Below are 20,830 nucleotides of genomic sequence, written 5' to 3'. Positions count from 1 at the left end.
ACAAAATAAAACAAAATGCACATTACAAATGCAATATAAATTGCAACAGCCGAAAGTCCAACCAAAAAAAATCCGACAACTGATATTAATTAAGCACAGAAGCTAAAACAATGTGAAACAATGTAAATTAGGCATAAAATTCAGCAAGGAGAAACTTAGTATAATAACATAAGCATTGAATAGATTCTGCTTTAAAGGAAGAACAAGAAGACCATTACCTAGTACCTGAAATACCACCTGCAAGTGTAAACCAGGCCAAGATGTTCAAATGTTCTTCCACAGACAAAGCTGCCCAATTTGTAATTGCTCGGAATGGGAAAGATGTCTCGAATGTCACAGTGGGACAGTTAGCTTAAGAAAGTACTATATGCATCGCTATCCTGGAACGAAAGCATTAAGTGGAAACACAGATCCTGAAGACTTTGCAGCTGTTTGGTGGACTTTTATGACATATATGAGCAATTGTCCCCATATGAATGTTGCAGCTGCCAAATATGACTGTATATGGAATTATTCACGATATGCCTTGATGTGCAAACAGCCTTTAAAGCCTGCTGTGTCTTTGGTCTTCTCTTGGATCATATGGTGACCTCTTGCCACCCATGTCTAGATGGTCTCTTTTCTTCCAGAACAAGGGAGAAGGGCAGTTTTAATATCTCACAGCCCATAGCTTTAAAAGAGGTTTAGACCAGTGTTTCCAAAACTTGGGGTCTCTAGCTGTTTTTGGAGTACAACTCCCATCATCCCTAGCTAGCAGAAACATGGTCAGAGATGATGGGAACTGTAGTTCATAAACAGCTGGAGACCTACAGAGGACAGGGCAATCCATAGCTTCTATCCCTGCTGGTTGTATTTTGCCTCTAATGTTGGAGGGGAAAGGAAAAAAAACGAACATCATGACCACTGGTCCCATCACCTCCTGGCAAATAGAAGGGGAGGAAATGGAGGCAGTGAGAGATTTTACTTTCTTGGGCTCCATGATCACTGCAGATGGTGACAGCAGCCACGAAATTAAGAGACGCCTGCTTCTTAGGAGGAAAGCAATGACAAACCTAGACAGCATTTTAAAAAGTAGAGACATCACCTTGCCAACAAAGGTCCGTATAGTAAAAGCTATGGTTTCCCCAGTAGTGATGTATGGAAGTGAGAGCTGGACCATAAAGAAGGCTGATCGCCGAAGAATTGACGCTTTTGAATTATGGTGCTGGAGGAGACTCTTGAGAGTCCCATGGACTGCAAGAAGATCAAACGCATCCATTCTGAAGGAAATCAGCCCTGAGTGCTCACTGGAAGGACAGATCGTGAAGCTGAGGCTCCAATACTTTGGCCACCTCATAAGAAGAGAAGACTCACTGGAAAAGACCCTGATGTTGGGAAAGATGGAGGGCACAAGGAGAAGGGGACGACAGAGGACGAGATGGTTGGACAGTGTTCTCGAAGCTACAAACATGAATCTGACCAAACTGCGGGTGGCAGTGGAAGACAGGAGTGCCTGGCGTGCTCTGGTCCATGGGGTCACAAAGAGTCGGACACGAATGAACGACTAAACAACAACAACAACAATTTTGGAGGCAGCATGCCTCTGAATAGCAGCTTGGAAACCACAGGAAGGAAGAGTTGCACTCGGGCTGTGCTTGCAAGCTTCCCATAGGTATTTTGTTGGCTGCTGTGAGAACAGGATGCTGGACTAGAAGGGTCACAGGCCTGATCATAGCTGTCAACGTTTCCCCTTTTTAAAGGGAAATTCCCTTATTCCAAATAGGATTCCTCGCAAGAAAAGAGAAAAGTTGACAGCTATGGGCCTGATTCAGCAGGATCTTCTCATGTTCTTATCAGATTTACAGTGCAATCATATAAATGGCTACGCAGAATACCGCCGAAGTCCCATTACTCCCAGATAAGTGTGTATAGGATCGCAGTCTTAAATCCTTGACAGACTCAGCATGGAGCTTAAACGAGAAGCCAAGTTACAGGGAACCAGGCAGGGGGCCTTCTCGGTAGTGGCACCTGCCCTGTGGAAGGCCCTCCCACCAGATGTCAAAGAGAAAAATACGGTAACTACCAAACTTTTAGAAGACATCTGAAGGCAGCCCTGTTTAGGGAAGCTTTTAATGTTTAATAGGTTATTGTATTTTAGTGTTCTGTTGGAAGCCGCCCAGAGTGGCTGGGGAAACCCGGCCAGATGGGTGGCATATAAATAATAAATTATTATTATTTATTTATTTATTTAGCCTCCTAAGATGGAACAATTAGCACTATGACCCCTTTATATAAAAGTTGAAAGTCGGGAGGTAGCTGTGCATGCCGTTTCTCTAATACCATTGTGTTCCTTTTTAAAAAGGCTCTGTGCCTTAAATAATTGCTTACACTTTATGAAAACCATCTATACTTTAATTGGGATATGCTACATTTTTCTGTTGCAGTCAGCGTTCCAGACAGTAGAGTTATCGGCAAGTGCAGAAGTGGATACAAACGATCCAGATCTATTTGTGATTGGAGAAAATGCTTTATCAGTGAGTCTGACTGTTTTATGCTCCAGTCTTGCCACGCTAAAAGCTATTATGTCATTTTCACGCTCATTTAAAAACACATGGCGCGCTGTATCTTCCTCTTATAAAAAGGCTACACTGCTGTTACTGACATGTATAAATTGTTGTGTGAGTTTTAAAGTTACTGGAAACTTAACAGTTTTATGGCATTTCATCTGGCCAAGTTTTGGCTCAAAGGAAACCGAAAGCTATCTATAAAACTTTAAAACTTTGTTATTCAAGACAGTTTTATTCAAAATGGATGTTTGCATGGATCTGATAAAAGTTGGTGCAAAAGCATATTTTTTTATATTAAATTAGGAGCTTGCAAACCTTCAGAAAAGAAGGTGGCTTTAGATGAATAGCTAGAAGGGAAGCAGCAATGGGATATGGAAGTTTGATTCCCAGTGCTGAGACGATGTATGGTAAGGTCTACTTATGGAAAAGGGCTAACTTGTATTGATGCCTCTCCATTCTGCCAGATCTTCAGGAGAGACAGTAGTCTGTCAGGTGTCTCTCTCTATGTATTATTGGGATATATTATATAATATACTGTATAATATACTGCCACATTGAGCCTGCTGTCCAATGGTGTGATGGAAAATGAAAATGAATAAATGATGGGTGTGTTGATTTCAGAGCAGGGCTTAAAAGTTTTATCCAGTTGTTTCTCTCCACTCAAGGAAGACACTTCATTCTAATGATGGTTCCTTGAATGGAAGGAAAAAGCACAGGTGGGCCATGGTAATATGGTAATTGGAGGGGTGAGGCCATCTACATGCCCTGTTGACCCCTGTCTGTCAAGACTCAGGAAAGCTAGTTGGATGGGCCTGGCAGGATGGGCTGGTGTATCATTACACAAGAGGCATCATCCTGAAGCAGGGAGTAGCATCCCCACTCCTCAGAGTCCTCCCAGGACCTGGAAGAGCTGAATAACTACCACTCGGTCTTGAATGCCCCTATTTCTTGTGTAGGTGATTGAAACTGCTACTGTGGGAAACAGCCCACCCCCTCTGGCAGATCCCTTTGCCCTAAGGGTCTGCCACAGGAGGTAGGCTTTTGCCTCCAAGTCCCAGTTTCCCTAGGAGCATAGAATCATAGAATCATAGAGTTGGAAGAGACCACAAGGGCCATCGAGTCCAACCCCCTGCCAAGCAAGAAAAATCATCAGAGCACTCCTGACATATGGTTGTCAAGCCTCTGCTTAAAGACCTCCAAAGAAGGAGACTCCACCACACTCCTTGGCAGCAAATTCCACTGTCGAACAGCTCTTACTGTCAGGAAGTTCTTCCTAATGTTTGGGTGGAATCTTCTTTCTTGTAGTTTGGATCCATTGCTCCGTGTCCGCTTCTCTGGAGCAGCAGAAAACAACCTTTCTCCCTCCTCTATATGACATCCTTTTATATATTTGAACATGGCTATCATATCACCCCTTAACCTCCTCTTCTTCAGGCTAAACATGCCCAGCTCCCTTAGCCGTTCCTCATAAGGCATCGTTTCCAGGCCTTTGACCATTTTGGTTGCCCTCCTCTGGACACGTTCCAGTTTGTCAGTGTCCTTCTTGAACTGTGGTGCCCAGAACTGGACACAGTACTCCAGGTGAGGTCTGACCAGAGCAGAATACAGTGGCACTATTACTTCCCTTGATCTAGATGCTATACTCCTATTGATGCAGCCCAGAATTGCATTGGCTTTTTTAGCTGCCGCGTCACACTGTTGGCTCATGTCAAGTTTGTGGTCAACCAAGACTCCTAGATCCTTTTCACATGTACTGCTCTCAAGCAGCCCTTTGTAGCAGCAACTATCAAGAGCAATGGAGGCATTTGAAATGCTGCAGGAGGGCAAAATGTCCTGCATGGACGCCGTTGCCTCACGGGTCTCCTGTTCCCCAGTGGGCAGTCATTGAAAGCAAGCCTAGGCAAAGCAACAAATGTTGATTTTGTTTTGCATTTGGTGCTGTGTTGAAGGGCTGTCTCCCCCAGCATCCCAGTGAAACTGGGACTGCTGGATAACTGGCTTTCTCTACCCTTTGCCCCTGATGCCTTTTCCTTGCCTGGATGGAGGATATAGAGAGGCAAGAGACTGTGTATAGTAACTAGCCTAAAATTTACATTAATTGCTGTGCCCACTTTTGCCTCTGAACCCCTCCTTACTGGCATGTCACACACACACACACACACACACACACATGCAGAAGGGGTTGAAAAATGTTTCCAGCCCCTGCTCTATATAAACCAGGCATAGGCAAACTTGGCCCTTCAGATGTTTTTTGGGACTACAATTCCCATCATCCCTGACCACTGGTCCTGTTAGCTAGGGATGATGGGAGTCGTAGTCCCAAAACATCTGGCAGGCCGAGTTTGCCTATGCCTGATATAAACCTTCCCATTTTTAGATCTGCATCAAGGCCTCACTCCCAGTGTCTTCAGAGCCAAGCAGGGACTTTTTCTTGGTGGCACCCCGGGTGTAAAATGATTTCACCAGAGATGCTCAGCTGGTGCCTATTTTCCTGTCTTTTCAGCAGTATGTGAATACAATTACATCCCTCGCCCAGTATTTTAATAGATAATTGATTACATTAATGCTGTTAAAGCTGCTTTTACTGCGGCTTTATAATTATATGGTTTGTAATATTAAATGCTTGGTTTGATTTTTATTAGCCACTTGGGAAGATTCCCCCACCCCCAAAGATGGAACAGAAATCTCTTTAGCTAACTTTAAAAACAAATAATTTTCAATTTATTGTGATTTAATTGAATGTAATTGCTGTGAGAGAAATCTTGATGCATGAATCAAATTAAGGAAATTGTTGTGGTTTCCCACACAGAGAGAGCGAGAGTTAAAATGGGCTATTTGCAGACTGCAATAATGAATGATTCCGCCTCTGCAAAAATCATTATCATGGTCATTTTGTTGCAAAGTACTGTATGTAGAAGACAGACACAATGAAATGTATCAGTGTGTCCACACCCAAAACAGCAGAATAATCATAACAATAAAGCTCTACTGGCAATACATCTGAAATATCTAAGTGGTTTACAGGGTGGAATTGGCCATAAATTATGAGATTATATTTCATCAAGCAATTTAATTGTAACTTTGCCTTTGGAAGTGAAAAATACATTAAAATGTCCTTCCAGATTTTCAGAGCTAAACTTGAATTCCCATAGATCTTTGAAAACCCTAAATATATTTCGAAGCCAACAAGATCATCTGTATTTATAATTATATTCACTTTATGGAAAGGCTGCCAGCTCCTTGGTTAATGTCAGGATATATTGGATGATGAAGAAGAAAACAGCAAATCCTTAAAGTTATAGTCTTCCAATTATCCAACCTGTCAGTACAATGGCTGTGCCTACAAAATGTTTAGGAAGGATTTATTCCATATATTTGATTTCATTCATTAGGTGCATCCTAAAATATTCTCTAGGTGGAATACGTTGAAACAAAATGCAGTGACTATATCAATTTGTAAATTAAATCATTCACCACCCAGCAACAATTCAACAACAACAAAATCCAAGCAGAGCAAATCCTGCAGTCTCCCATTTTCTGTTTCCCCCCTCAAAGGAAAATACTGACCCCAGAATTTCTGAGTTCAATGAAGCCTGTTATGTAGGGATGCTGCTGGAATCTGCCTTCACTGAAATTCCGTCATGGAGTCTGGAGTATTTTAATGGGATAAATTTGCATAGGTGAAATGTAAAAAGTTGGAGTATCTTATTCCTCCAAAGGTGCATTTCTAATACTTTGCAAGATATTTGAAAGCAAATAAAAATGATAAATGGCATACTTTTAAGTAATTTTCAGCACCCAACATAGTTCCTTCTTTTGTTCTTGGCAGATTAATAATAATAATAATAGTAATAATAATAATGTGTGCTTTTTTTGTTAAAAGTTGTGAATGTATGTGTCAGTTTCTGCTTTCTTCCTTTTTAACTTGTTTCAACAGGAACACACAGAGACCTGGTTCACACTACATAAGCCAAGCTATCTGGAGATGAGCTTGCAGTAACTTTTGTTGTTCCTTTTTACTGCCACAGAGTTAAGACACACTAAGTTTAGCTTAGCAGGTCATCTAAACCCAGTCTCGTAGTTGACCTTTCTCCTCACTAACTACAAACTGTAGCCAAGAACAAACCCCCCGATACATTTTGTGATTAGTGAAAAGAACGCTTCTTAACCGGGTTTGAACAACATGATAAGCCAAACCTTGGTTTAGCTCAGTTCAGTGTGGTGGTCAAAAGAACTAGTAAAGAGGGATGCTATTGCAAGCATCTCTCCTGCAGCCTGCATATTTCCAGTAAGCTGAACTTCGGCTTACCGTATCGTGTGAACCAGGGCACAGTGAAATATTTTTGTATCTTAATTATTATGAAAGTGCAAGTGCAAAATTTATTACCAATGTTCTGAAACCCAGAATTTCTGCTGGAATTCAAACAAAGCAGAACAAAAGGCGAGAGCACAATTACACTTGCCGCTCTCCAACGAGTGGCCAAAGAATGCGTCCAGAATTGATCACTTTTATTTGAGAATTGCTGCTGCCTTACCTTGTCTAACTACAACCATTCTTTCTTTTAAGATTCCGCTCACAATAACAAAGCCCGATGAGAAAGCAGACGTGCCGATTGGAGTTGTGATAGCAAGTGTCCTGGTTGGTCTCCTCTTGCTGCTAGCTCTAGTTGCTGCCTTATGGAAAGTAAGTTGACGATTAAGAAGCAATTGTAGGGGAGAAGGCAAATTGCCACGGAACTCCCACTCGTGAGGTGAGAGGCATAGATCCACCACTAGAGGCAGAAAGCTCCTGCACAATCCACTCTGCTCTAGTGGTAAACAATTGAGCTGTGCTGCTCTTATGTCTTGTAGTCATTTTCTCAAATATATTTCATTTTGTGGTTCCTGCTCAATAGTAACCCAGTCATTCCTGGCATAGCAGAACTTAAGAACTGCTTTCCAAAAATTTCCAGAAACCACTGAGAAATCAGCCGTGCCTATCTTGAATTCACATACTATAGCTTTATCTGTGGCCGGATTTGAGCATAATGCTAAACTAAGGTTTAGGATTATGTGCATGGAACACCCATTTTCATGGTTTGCTATTATGTCTGAACCCAGAATTGTGATTAATCTTAACCTTGATTTAGAGAAAGAAGCAAAGGTCAGAAACCAGAGTCTGATGTTGGCTTGTTTCTGTAAGCCATAGTTTTCTGTGACAAACCAAGGTTAGTTGAAAACGAAAGCAAAATCTTCTCATAGCATGCTGTAGGGAAACAGGTGCCCTTGTCTGAGGCTCATGCACATAGCACTAAGCCTTTAATTAAATGTAAGAGCTATCCTTAAGTATCATATACCATACATAAGGAAATTATTTTAAATAAATGTATTTCAGTGGTGTTTGCTAACCTCCTTAAAAACTTCTCAAAACATTTTCTACAGCTTGGTTTCTTCAAGCGAAAATATGAGAAGATGGCGAAGGATGTGGAAGATGTGGATGAAATTGCAGAACTCACTAAGGACAGAGAATGAATATAGCAGGAATAGCACTGTGTACACCGACCTTCTGATTCATAAACATTGCTTGCATTCACACTGGTTCAACAACTTGGGAGTGCCTTACGGATTATTTTAATTTCTTATTTCTTTTTCAATGAAAATGTCCTTTTTTATAGTTGGGGGAAAAAAATTTACAGGTACTATTTTATTTTAGCAAAAACTGCTGGTCAGTTTGGGGTTTTGTTTACAAGGGTTTAAAATATGTTTATTTTTCTTGTTTGTATTTTTTGTATTTTATTAATAGCTGTTCTGAATCAGCAGGACCAGAAGCAGTAAACACTGAATTGTGCCAGAAATACTATGGTTTATATATATACCATTGACTGTCAGGATAATCTTTGTTAAGACATTAACACAGCTGCAGTCTAGAGCTGCTGGATGTGTACAAAAGGCCTACAGCAGCGTACTCTCCAACCTATTCACACCTAACACTAAGCCAAACTTAATATGAATAAGCAAGAATAGTGTCATACTCAGATCCTGCTGATGGACTTCTTGTAAGCCTCTGATTGGCTACTATGAGAACAAGATGCTGGATGAGATGGGCCACTGGAGTAATCATGCAGGGCTCTCTTTATGAAGGCTGTGGCTGGAAGCTCTAAGGCAGCAGGAAGTTTCCACTCCTTCTGCTGCAGCTATTCTCTCTTGCATTTGTGGGTGACCATTTTTATTATCACCCACAAATGCAAGAGAGACCATTTTTATTATCTAGACAGCATCTTAAAAAGCAGAGACATCACCTTGCCAACAAAGGTCCGTATAGTTAAAGCTATGGTTTTCCCAGTAGTGATGTATGGAAGTGAGAGCTGGACCATAAAGAAGGCTGATTGCCGAAGAATAGATGCCTTTGAATTATGGTGCTGGAGGAGACTCTTGAGAGTCCCATGGACTGCAAGAAGATCAAACCTATCCATTCTGAAGGAAATCAGCCTTGAGTGGTCACTGGAAGGACAGATCGTGAAGCTGAGGCTCCAATACTTTGGCCACCTCATGAGAAGAGAAGACTCCCTGGAAAAGACCCTGATGTTGGGAAAGATGGAGGGCACAAGGAGAAGGGGATGACAGAGGACAAGATGGTTGGACAGGGTTCTCGAAGCTACCAGCATGAGTTTGACTAAACTGCAGGAGGCAGTGGAAGACAGGAGTGCCTGGCGTGCTCTGGTCCACGGGGTCACGAAGAGTAGGACACAACTAAACAACAACAACATTTTTATTATGTATTTATTAAATGCTTCCTGGGACAGAGTTCCATGGCCAAAAGACCGTGTTTCACCCAAAAATGCATGGGAGCCCATGGTTATATCTACATCTGGGGTCATATTCTAGAAGTATTTAGGCTATTATTGGGCTATTGTTATTGCAAAAAAAATCTGCCTGATAAACTGTTGGGCCCTTCCAAAGGGATACAGCCGTCCAGCCTCCAAATCTGTGTCTTTAAGATCAGGGAAATAACTTTTGTTGAAGATTTGAAATGATAAGTTTTCCAGCCCTTGAAGCTGGAAGTTTGCAATCCTGCAGCTTTCATTCATTTCCATTAAGCCACATGTTGCAATTTACACACTCCGTAGTTTCTACTGCCGATACTATTTTATTGCACTTTTCAAACTGGCACGAATCTGCAGTCCTGCTGTAAATCTAATGTAAATATATAGGTTTATAAACATGCACACCTTTTAAAAAAAAGGTATTTTAAAATGTGTTTTTGTACTAAAGAATTCAGTAAGGCATTATTTTAGTGGAATTTGAAGCAATGTTAAGTGTCACAACAGAATCAGATGTTCCAGAGGCAAAGGTCACTCAACTGCACAATTGACTTTCCCCTACATATAGCTCCTCTTTTGTTAGTTTCTCAGGTGCAAATTCATCCAACTTCCTTTACAATGGCTTGTTAAGGATAATCCTATCTGTCCAACTTTACCCACCCAGAGAAAGCAGGGCACATTCTGAACCCAGGATTCCTTAACCCTATTTAATGGCAAAGCTAGGATTTCAACTGCACCAGCACTGTTCATTTCAAACTAGTGCACTGAATACAGCATTTATTGGAAATTGTAACTCCAAGGAGCCTGGCTCTACTAATATACATTCTGCTGTGTCAACACCAATTGAAATTACCAGGAAGCTGTGAGCAATTCTCATAAAGGCTTTATTTGTACAGGGCAAAACTTACCTCTGTGAAACTACTCTAGGGTCTTCTGCAGGTAACCTGAAAGATGGTGCTGGCACAAGCTGAACTCTCTGCATTTGGGGTTTGTGCAGAAGTTGTGCAGAAGTTCAAAGTAAACCTCCCCACATTGTTATGTACATTTGCACTACCTTTTAAATCCATTGTATATAGCGTGTTCTCATTTTTTATATGATGCATCCAGGTGTAATAGTTTGTCTTTGTGTATGTATATTTTGCACTTTTATTTCAGAATTTCAGAACGGAAATAAAAACGGATCTGCCTTGAGTAAAATTGAAACAAACCTGGTGTAGACTACACTGAACTCTTATTTTATATGCCTGCAGTTAGTTAGTTTCTATTCACTGTGCTGGGCATGTAGCTTAGGAAGACTTAGCCCAGCTCTGCCTGCAGATAAATATGCGTTCCAAGTGACGAGAGTAAGTTATACAAGTCAAAACTTAACTGTAAATTGATAAGGTGTCCTTAAACATACAATTTGCTTTAGTTATCATGGAAACAAGCATCGTTTTACACCTTACAGTGGAAACAAAAAAAAACCTGCTTTTCTTTTCCTTTGGTAAACATAGAAAGTATGTACTGTATTGTCACAGGCTTGTTGGCACAGCAGTTTCTCCACTGACCCCTACTGGTTGTTCCCAGTACAGGACCAAGTACTGCTCTTCCAGATGTGTATTGCAAATTCGCTTAGGAATGTTGCAGGGAAATTCAGAATGTGTCTCTTTACAGCACTGTACAGAGTGGTGCTCTGTTGTATCAAAAATTCACATGTCTGGATATGCAAAGCCTGGCAATTCTTCCTCCCTTACTATCGTTTTAATGTAATTCAATGTATTTATAATTTAAATATAAATATTTACCATTCAGATCTTAAATAAGATAAATATTTTCACCCTCCTTTTTAAATTTAGGATTCTTAAACTTCAATAAAACATGCTGATCACCCAACCAGGGAAAAACTGTAAGCCTGTGGCCAGCATTCGCATCTGATTTTATCCCACTGAGTGCAGTAGCTCTTTTAAAGTGCATACCCATTTACCTGGGAGTAAGACCCACTGAACGGGACGCAGGTGGCACTGTGGGTAAAACCTCAGCGCCTAGGACTTGCCGATCGCATGGTCAGCGGTTCGAATCCCCGCGGCGGAGTGAGCTCCCGTCGTTCGGTCCCAGCTCATGCCCACCTAGCAGTTCGAAAGTACCCTTAAGTGCAAATAGATAAATAGGTACCGCTTTATAGCGGGAAGGTAAACGGCGTTTCCGTGTGCTGCTCTGGTGCCGGTTCGCTAGAGCAGCTTCGTCACGCTGGCCACATGATCCAGAAGTGTCTGCGGACAGCGCTGGCTCCCGGCCTCTAGAGTGAGATGAGTGCACAACCCTAGAGTCTGTCAAGACTGGCCCGTACGGGCAGGGGTACCTTTACCTTTACTAAGACCCACTGAATTAAATAGGACTTATTTCTGAGTGGACATGCATAAGACGGTGGTTGCCTGCATTACTGCAGGTCCACAACACACTTACACATGGCTTCACAAAACGTATTGGTGCATCAAATAAATAAACAAACGTAAAATCTGTTGCAGGCTTTTGGGCACCACTGAGTTTAATCTGCTTCTAAAGAAGAGTCCATATTTTCAGAAATAAAGGAATGGGCTAGACATAAATAATGGTTGAACAACAACAACAACAAAAAATAATTCAGTGCTTTTACATCACATTTTTAACCATCTAAATCTGTCCACAACTCCCGGCAGTCTTATGTTTGAAACCAATAATCAAAACATGAATGCATGATGACAGAAGTATTATCTTCAGACACTACCAAAAGGCACTTAAGTTTATTCTGTTATGAGGCAGCACTTTTAAAAAACAACAACACACTTTTTACTCCTTAACTGTTCCCATTGAGTGTGATTATCAGCCTAACCCTTTTGACCTACACTACTTCTAGGGTTACAAACGGCTTGCGCTTCTGTAGCTGCAAATTATCCTACACATAGTCAAAGGAGCCAATGTCACCTTCCCATGGCCACTGGTATGTACTAAACCCATCTGAGAGTTATGACAGCATTCGGACTCTAATAAGCCCCAAAAGCTCCACCCAGTGCTGGAAAAAGTCCATATGCTGCTAGCAGCATGGCAGAAGTAGTTGCCCTAATAACTTTACAGGGAGCGATGGCTCAGGAGTGCCTGTGGCTTGTGTTCAGCAAATGCGATTCAGTCGAACTGCAACTATGAACTATGATGAGCCCCGGTAACCCAGCAGAATGCTGGGCTGATGCTTTGAACTAGCAGCATTGCAGACATCCCGTTGTTACTCAGAACGAATCCGCTTTAATGAGCAGGTTTGAAATAAGAATTTGCTAAGTGTGAACAACTCCATGGGGATGGTAACTTTTATGTTTACATACCTTTGACCCCTAGAAGAAATCACTAGAATAAAAATATATATATTCCACAACCATTAGTGTATTTCCAATTAAATGTTTGGCAATCATTTTTTTTAAAAAAAAATTTGACTGTGTAGGCTATGAAGCTGCCTTAATCAAATGACAGAAAGTGGCTTAGGGTCCAGTTGCCATGTGAAAGAGTTGTTAATCTGGAACAGAAGCTTCTGATCTTATCCTTGCAGCCATGCTGTATTATTTAAGCACAGTTAGGTAGTCTTGTCGGCAGAGCTTTATTTCAGTGTCTTGGCCCAAAAGCACTCCTTGTTTTCTTTCCAAGAGGATTCCTCTTCATAGACCTCCTGCAACCAGAGAGCATCATGGATGATAACTGTTGCAAAGCTGATCACACAGATCAGCAAACACAGATGAGGAGAGAGAAAAATGTTCCTGTGACTGCAACCAACCTGAAGCATCTAGATTTTTAAACTTCCTGTTGATGTTGGGTTCTATTAAAACCTTAAAAACAACAACCCCACAGCACAATTCAGGAGAACAGCTAAATGATCAATTTACAAAGGAGCCCTGGAGAGGAGGGAAACTGACTGCATATATGGATGAATGCATAGACTCCCAAAAGCAAAGGTCAGTGTCCTTCAGTGAAGAAGCCTGAAAGGCAGCTCTAGTGGAGCCCAGAATCTCTGCCCCATTACCTATCCTCATTCACAAAAGATATCTTTTATATATTAAGATTAATCAAATACCTGGATCAAACTGATGAGAGCTTTGGTGTGTGTGTAGCACATGTTTTTAGAAGTCGCAGCAAAATTTGGCGGGCACATGTAGATTGACACTTTTGTTTGTTTGTTAAATAACCCTTGGAGAAACTTCACCCTTCTTGCCAAACTGTCCCTACCAGGCACATACATGTAGTTTATTGTATTGAAAAAGGAAAGATGGGAGAAATGACACATACACATACCTTTTTCCATATAGGGACAGTTGCTTTCAAAGCGTTGATGCCGTATTGCACAGCCTCAAGAGACTCTGCTCTGTGAGGCGAAGAGATTGCGACCATCACACTCGCTTCACTAATGGGAACCGAACTACAGGGAAAAGCGAAAGGAAATATTAGTTGTTTTTATCCGTATTCGCTTAATCTTTAGAGGGCTAAATAAAATCCACTGTCTTTCTGCTAATTATTGCACACTCTCACACACTGCAGGCAAGCTATATCCTAGGAATCTCAAGTCAGAACTGTCATGTCCCTCTCTTATACTTTCTGAGGCAGGATTCAACAGGAAAATTAAGAAAACAAGAGACAGAAATTACAAGAGCAACTTGACGTGACAATAATCGGATCATTGGTCATACATACCCAAGTCTATGGTGTATAGCTATATGTTTCACCGAAGGCCATTTTAATCTAATATCTGTGCATATTTTCTTGATTTCCGCTTCTGCCATCGGTTCATATGCTTCATATTCTAAGTGTATGACCTTTCTCCCCTCAAAGTTATTTCTGGTAGTGCCTGAAATGAAAGGGCGTGTTCAACTGGCTGGTTGGAAAAGGTCAACAGGACAAAAACATTCACTTCAACAGTTTTGTTAAAGTAGGTTAACAAGGTTATCAATGATTTCCCAGACAGTGGTTCCAGGTCCAAATGAGACCAGTCACCTGAGGAGGGTCCACAGCACACTAACAGAACAAAAGCTCTGTACATGCAAGCCTAGTCCCCAGCCCCGGAGAAGTTGCAGCACTTCTGCTTGTGTCTGCAGACATGAAACTGGCAGAGTGTTGGAAACCAATAGGGTTCACCATGAAAGGTTGTTTTGACAGGGTTTGGGATATACAGTGGTACCTCAGGGTACATACGCTTCAGGTTACAGACTTTGCTAACCCAGAAATAGTACCTCGGGTTAAGAACTTTGCTTCAGGATGAGAACAAAAATTGTGCTCCGTTAACACGGCAGCAGCGGGAGGCCCCATTAGCTAAAGTGGTGCTTCAGGTTAAGAACAGTTTCAGGTTAAGAACGGATCTCCAGAACGAATTAAGTTCTTAACCCGAGGTACCACTGTAACTGTCTCTGGATGTTCACATGCTTAGAGGGGTAACTAAAAAGGACAATTCTGACAGCATATGGATGATTCTTTCTTTCTGGGAACCAGCTGCAACCACCTATGTAAGTTCTGTAAGGGTGATTTTAACAGGGGTTTTGTTTTTGTTTTTTTAAAAAAGGGTTTCTCTCTTATTCCAAAATTCACACTATGTGCATCAAACCTACCTATAAATAAAGACACAGCTCCACAGCAGGGGGAAACCACCAGTGCCGATATTTCGTCTGCCGAGAGCTTCTCGTGGTTCAATTTTATCAAGTCCTTGGGCTCATCCTCACTTACGCTCATGGCTTCTCTAGGAATAAGCGGTGGTGAAATGAAAGTTATTACCATATTTTCCCGTGTATAAGACAATATGTTTTCCTTAGATATAATATGCAAAAAATGCAGGTCGCCTTACACACGTATATCAGGCAATTGGTGGCAGCAGCCAGCAAGAGATTGGCAGCGGCGATTGGGCATCTGATTGGTTGCTGAGGCAAGGCCTGCTGACGAATGGCTGTGGCTGCAGCAATTGGGTGTGCTATTTACGACAGAGGTGAGGCGTGCATGCACTCGGCTGTGTCGAGTGGCCAGGTGGGCTTTTGGCGGTGAGCGTGCAGACGATTGGTGGCCGCGGCGATGCGTGCTATTTGCATTTGCGGGCAGGTTGTAGCGTGATTGGGGGTGGTGCCCCTCCCCCCAAAAGCTGAACAACTCTGGGCAAGCCCCCCCTTTTGTGGTCCAAAAAAACAGGGGTCGTCTTATACATGGGGGTGTTATACACGGAAAAATACGGTGCTCCAGTTAATGGGATCATTTGCAAAAATGCTTCTTGACCTGCTACTAGAATAATAGAAATTCCAGGTCAAAGCCTTAAATGAGTGTATTTAGAGTGTGGATGCTGGAAAGCGAGAGAACCCAGCATCACAGTGTATCTGGCATGTGCAACTTGGGCCTCATCTGCATTGTACTTTTAAAGCTGTGTCATGCCACTTTGAACAGTCATGCCACCAGTTCAACCAGTGTGCTGTGACAGCCTGGGGTGCCTTGAATGATGGTCAGGGGTGCTGCGGACAACACTGGCCCTCTTTCCTCCCCTCCCTTCTCTGATGCCCTCTTGTATCTCTGCCTGCCAAAGGCTTGCATAGCTGTTTGTTGCAGCAGCCCTGGCTAGAAGCTCGAGGGACGAATGGTGCCTCTGGGGCTGGCCAGGGGGCGCTGGTTGCCAGGAGCTGAGGTGGCCTCAGAGGAAGCAAGCAAGCAGGCAAGGGTGCCCAGCCAGCCAGTCCTATAGCCCTTGCTGTTGGGATTGGACAGACAAGTCCCAGGCCCCTGTTGGGCAGTGTGAGGAGGCACCTCTCTTTGGGGCAGGGGTGAAGCTCAGAGACCAGGGGTGGCAGCAGTGGCTGCCCAGAGGACTTCCAAGGAGAGGGGAGAGGAGGCTGAGGGAACCCTCTACAAGGGAGTGTGTTTGAAAAAGGATAAGAGGCTGCCAGCTCTGCAGGCAAGGGTGACATAACTGGGCTCCTGAGCCCCGCAGGGGTGCCGCAGAAAGAATGTAGTTGGTCAAGGGAGCCATGGACTCAAAAAGGTTGAAAACTTCTGTTTTAGATTTAGAAATTCAGGGATTTCTCCTCCTGTGAAACTGTGTGGGGAGCTCCATAATTAGAGCTAGCTTCCTACTCAGAAATTCATCCCCAAAATGTGGAAAGTAGAAGGAACATGGTTGAAGAGGGCAAGTCTGCCTAGTGGGACTTTGTTTCCCTGCTTCTAAATCACACAATTGGAAACATATGAAGAAGATCTGAACAGGGATTAGGTTATTCTTAATTACTTCCACAGGACACAACTCCTGTTTGTGTAGAGAATCGTAATTTTGGCACCTGTACCCATATCATGTGTGCAGACACACCATGTTCATACCTCATCGAGTGCCGAGAGGCTCGTTCACATGTTACACTGAACACAAGAAAAAGCAGTCTCGACACATGCACAAGCACTGGTTTCCAAGGGTGTACACTTGTTGATTTGCACAGCTCAACTACTATGTATACACGGGACACAGAATGCATATCCACTGAATGTTACCTGTGAATAACTGAACCAGTGTACAGCACAACTCTTTCTGTGCACTCATTTAACGTAACATGTGCACTCCCCTAATCGAATCGCCCTTTAGGAAGACAAGAGCACACACCTGATGCCGTCTTTCCAGAGCTAACCTCCACTAATAGGGGGGATAACGGCAACCTCGTCCCCTGGGTTGAGGACCACCAGCTGATCCCCAAGAAGCACGTACTCCTGGCGGACAGCAAAGACGACTTGATCCTGTATAGCAGCGAGCCTAAAGAACGACATCAGGAGAAAGAGTAATGTTTCCTAGGACACCACGGGCCTGAGGCTAAACAACTCAAACCAGCTGAAGCGGAATCAGGTATCCCAAATGTAAAACCGGCTCCTGAAAAGAGCTAGTGGCAGAAGAGACTCACAAGGTGGGATAGAGCTGCTATGCTAGCTTTCTAGCAGGTAAGCAGGTGTGGCTTACCAGTAGGGAGAAGGTTAACGCAGTCAGGAAGTCCTGGCTACCTTGCCCATCCTGGTAAGCAACAGGGAACCACCTGCCAGGAAGCTAGCATAGCAAATCCGCTCCCTCTGGTACGCCCCACAGGCTCTGTGACACTCACTTATCAAGACCAGTTCCTAAACTCTGATTTCCCAAGCAACCAAGAATTCAAATGGACAGTAACAATGCTGTTTGCCACTTGTTTCTTTGAGGAGACCATTTGCCTACAAGGAAATAGAAGGACCACCACTACAAGTGGTGGGAAATGGAATCTCAGTGTGATGGTCACAGTAGCCTTTTCTAACCTGGTGAATGGGTGTAGCCAAGGGGGGGGGGGGGCAGCTGCCCATGAAAATCTATAAAAATACGTAAATAACTGAGGTTCTGCCCCCTCCCCAACATGAAGCCTGCCCCCCCCCCATAAATCATGACCTGGTGCCCTCTGAAAACTACAAGTCCCATCAGCCTCTGCACTACCTAGGCCTGATTATTATTATTATTATTATTATTATTATTCAACTTAACACCTCCCTATACCTGGAGGTCTCAGGGCGGTTCACAACAAGACCACAACATATAACATCAAACCAAAAGCAATAACCCAATAATGCCCCCCACACACATGGCATGCTAAGTCTAGAACATCTGGGCAGCACCAGGTTGGCAAAGGATAAGTTAAGAGGGTCAAACAAGGACCAGCAGACCCAAGTTTGGCTACGATGTTTTCTGGGTGATCTTGGGCCAGTTACACACTCAAGAGGCAGCATCTTTTACCAGTCGGAAGTCATCATACCTTGAATGCCTCTTGACAATTTCTTCCCACAGCTGCAGGGATGTTATCTGTTGGGGCACGGAAATGGTCTCAGTGCGGACACCGGCTAATTCGGCACTTTTTGCAAAGTACAGCACTACCACCTGTTTTAGAAATGCAAACCAGATGGATAATGATAGTTACTCACCTATGCCTATACAAGCTACTATGAGTTCTTCAGAGGAACAAGAGCAGGGTTGTGAGTGAATAAACCTACCCTTTTCTTAGCTGCCCACAACATACGTTATCTCACAAATTCATACAACAGCCTGGCACGATCAACTAGCATTATTATTCCCATACCGGCTGAAGATCAGGATAAAAATACATTCTCAAAATTATGAGTCTACACATTGTAGCAATGGCTCACCTAAGGCCATAGGGGACTGCGCTGGACCATCAAGAAGTAATTTTTTTCCGCCATCCTTGGTCAGCAAACCTGCTTGGAAGCAAGTTCCACAAAGGCCAAGGCAGTCAAGTGAGGCTTTTTAAACACAAGCACAACAGCAGTGCTGCATTATTCACTGGTCTCCAGTGTAAACAGACCAAATGCACTCAAGGAAAATAAAATGAAAAAAGATTCCCTGCAGCTCGGTTCACATCAGTTAAGAGCATGGAACCAATGTATATATGGATAACTTCCAATAAAGGGATAGTGGATAAATGTGCAGAACTGCAAGCTTTTATTAATAAAATGGGAAGTGCGGAAGTCCTTCTGTGCACACCTGTGGGATTGAACTGCACAGCACAATGCCAGGACCAGATGCCAAAACAGCATGTTTACACCCACTTCTAAATGACTGATCTGGGTTTTTGAGCTGTAATTTAACTCCTACTGCTGCTGTTTCTCCATGACTTTATTCTGAGGCTTTTTCCGAGGAAGAAATTGTTGCTGTTGGTGTGGAACTTCTACTTTATTCTCTTAGTTCGTTTCACGCTACGAACCACCACCTTGGGCAGCTCCGTGATGATCCCGAAAGGCAAGACGCGGAGCTTGCATTTCAAGCAGCCCAAACCCCGGGGACCAAACTGGAGAAGCTCGTGCCTCTGAGCGCATGCAGAGGGCTTACCGCCCAAGCAAACCGACGCTCCCCTCTCTCACCAAGGCTTCCGACCCGTGCTCAGAAATGCCCTTTCCGGGTGGCGGGGAAGGGGGCGGCGTCTCATGGCGCCTAGAAGCCGAAGGCCCAGGGGCGGATCGTGATCGAAGGGACCGAGGGGGGATCGCAAGCCAGCGATCGCGGAGGGAGGCCGGGAGGCTTGCAGGGGAGCTCCTCCTTCTGCGTACCTCGCAGCTCATGGGCGCGCCGTCCCGGGCAGGCAGCTGCCCCGCTCTCCTTTCTCAGCGATCGGCTTGCGGGTTTCTCCTTTTTTGCGCCTGCGTCGGCTCCGGGAAAGGCCGCGGAGGCGACTAAGCCGAGCCGGCCTCTTTCGGCGCCGCCTCCCAGCGGCTCCACCTCCCCGTGGGCTGGCTTCTCGGAGCGGAAAACCGGGGGAAAGCTCGGAGCGGGAGGGAAGCTGGTCGCTTTGCTGCGTCTGCAGTCCAGGGAAAAGGACGGAAGCCTGCGATCCTGCACCCACTTACCTAGGAGAAAGCCCGGTTGAACTCCCCGAGGCTTGCTTCCGAGTAGGCAGGCGCAGGATTGTGCCGTAGGGCTGCAGCCTTGTAGAGATCGTGGGGAAGCACTTGCGAGTATAGATGCGTAGGATCAGGCTGCACAACCCGGGCTTGGCTAGGATATGAGCACACGCGTGCAACTAAACCCCAGCTTGCTCCTTTCTTGCGGGATATTTGTACAAGGCCCGGAAGGCGTGTGTCCTTGTCATTTCATACGCACGTGATGTAAGAGATGTGCTGTAATCACGGCCGGATTAAGAGGTCCGAACATTTAAAAGATTTTGGTGCCCCCATATTTATCTGAATCAAAATATAAACCATAATGAACCGTGAAATATATATATATATATATATATATATATGTGTGTGTGTGTGTGTGTGTGTATAAAATTTTCAAAATAAAAAAGCCTACAATAAGATGGAAAATCATGTTTATTTCTGTATACTTCCACTTTGCAGTTAGAAAAAGTAGGAGAACATTTTTCAGATATAAAGTCTTTGATCAGAGCCTCAAAACTAATCTTACACAATACACCTGCTTCTATATTTAGTTGAGATATTGTATCCAGCCTCTCTTGTCACATAGTTGTTCTGTTGATATTTTTAATATACTTCAACTGAGAAAATGAACACTCATCTGAGCAATTTGTGACCATTAATGTTAAAAATCTGGCAATGGAGCATTTCCGTGGTGCCCCCCCCCTTGCCTTAATGTCCTAAACACGTGATTATTATGCTTAATGGTTAATCCATCCCTGGTTATAATCCACACACCATATTTATATAGATTGCAGCAACTAATAACAATTTGTAGAAGGCTTCTGCTCTCTATGCCTACCTCACCTGAGGGAGGTGGAACTGCCAAGGTCTTACACATCTTAGCATCCAGGATGGTTGGTGGGGAAGGAGGTGGTTGCTCAGATATTTGGAACCGAAGTCATTTAGGGTTGTAGAGCACCTTGAATTGGGCCAAGGCCAGGCAACCAATGCAGCTGTATCCAAGTCATCTTCAAGGGCAGCCCTATGTAGAGCACATTGCAGTAATCTAATCTAGAAGTTACCAGAGCATAGAGTACAGTGGCC

The 20,830-nt window shown here is 43.5% G+C and overlaps 2 protein-coding genes across 9 annotated transcripts in view; one reads left to right on the top strand and one right to left on the bottom strand.

Moving 5' to 3' along the window:
• The window catches only part of ITGA2 (integrin subunit alpha 2), a 58,751-nt gene extending 48,198 nt beyond the window's left edge, over nucleotides 1-10,553 (top strand). For all 3 annotated transcript variants that reach the window (XM_083402653.1, XM_083402655.1, XM_083402654.1), the window contains 3 exons: nucleotides 2,424-2,513; nucleotides 7,114-7,230; nucleotides 7,968-10,553. In XM_083402653.1, the coding sequence (XP_083258779.1) occupies nucleotides 2,424-2,513; nucleotides 7,114-7,230; nucleotides 7,968-8,057 (297 nt within the window). In that variant the 3' untranslated portion in view covers nucleotides 8,058-10,553. The remainder of the gene's footprint in view (nucleotides 1-2,423; nucleotides 2,514-7,113; nucleotides 7,231-7,967) is intronic.
• Nucleotides 10,554-11,852: 1,299 nt separating this feature from the next.
• MOCS2 (molybdenum cofactor synthesis 2) lies at nucleotides 11,853-19,580 on the bottom strand. Of its 6 annotated transcripts, none has more exons than XR_014502810.1 (7): nucleotides 19,418-19,580; nucleotides 18,112-18,233; nucleotides 16,953-17,099; nucleotides 14,941-15,063; nucleotides 14,033-14,186; nucleotides 13,637-13,760; nucleotides 11,853-13,016 (listed from the first exon to the last, which is right to left on the bottom strand). XR_014502810.1 is itself a non-coding variant. In XM_083403250.1 (7 exons), exons 4-7 carry the CDS (start codon nucleotides 15,059-15,061, stop codon nucleotides 12,948-12,950), a joined length of 468 nt encoding a protein of 155 aa, XP_083259376.1. In that variant the 5' UTR covers nucleotides 15,062-15,068; nucleotides 16,953-17,099; nucleotides 18,112-18,158; nucleotides 19,418-19,566; the 3' UTR covers nucleotides 11,853-12,947. The 6 variants fall into 6 exon arrangements, 3 of the variants coding, with proteins under 3 accessions (XP_083259376.1, XP_083259377.1, XP_083259375.1); XR_014502812.1 differs by having other exon boundaries at nucleotides 14,941-15,068; nucleotides 19,418-19,579; XM_083403250.1 differs by having other exon boundaries at nucleotides 14,941-15,068; nucleotides 18,112-18,158; nucleotides 19,418-19,566.
• Between the last annotated feature and the right edge of the window lie 1,250 nt (nucleotides 19,581-20,830).

Source organism: Podarcis tiliguerta, assembly GCF_965153285.1.
Source record: "Podarcis tiliguerta genome assembly, chromosome: 11".
Classification (NCBI taxonomy): domain Eukaryota; kingdom Metazoa; phylum Chordata; class Lepidosauria; order Squamata; family Lacertidae; genus Podarcis; species Podarcis tiliguerta.
The sequence above is the reverse complement of the archived record's forward strand: the minus strand, read 5'-3'. Positions and strand labels throughout refer to the sequence as shown.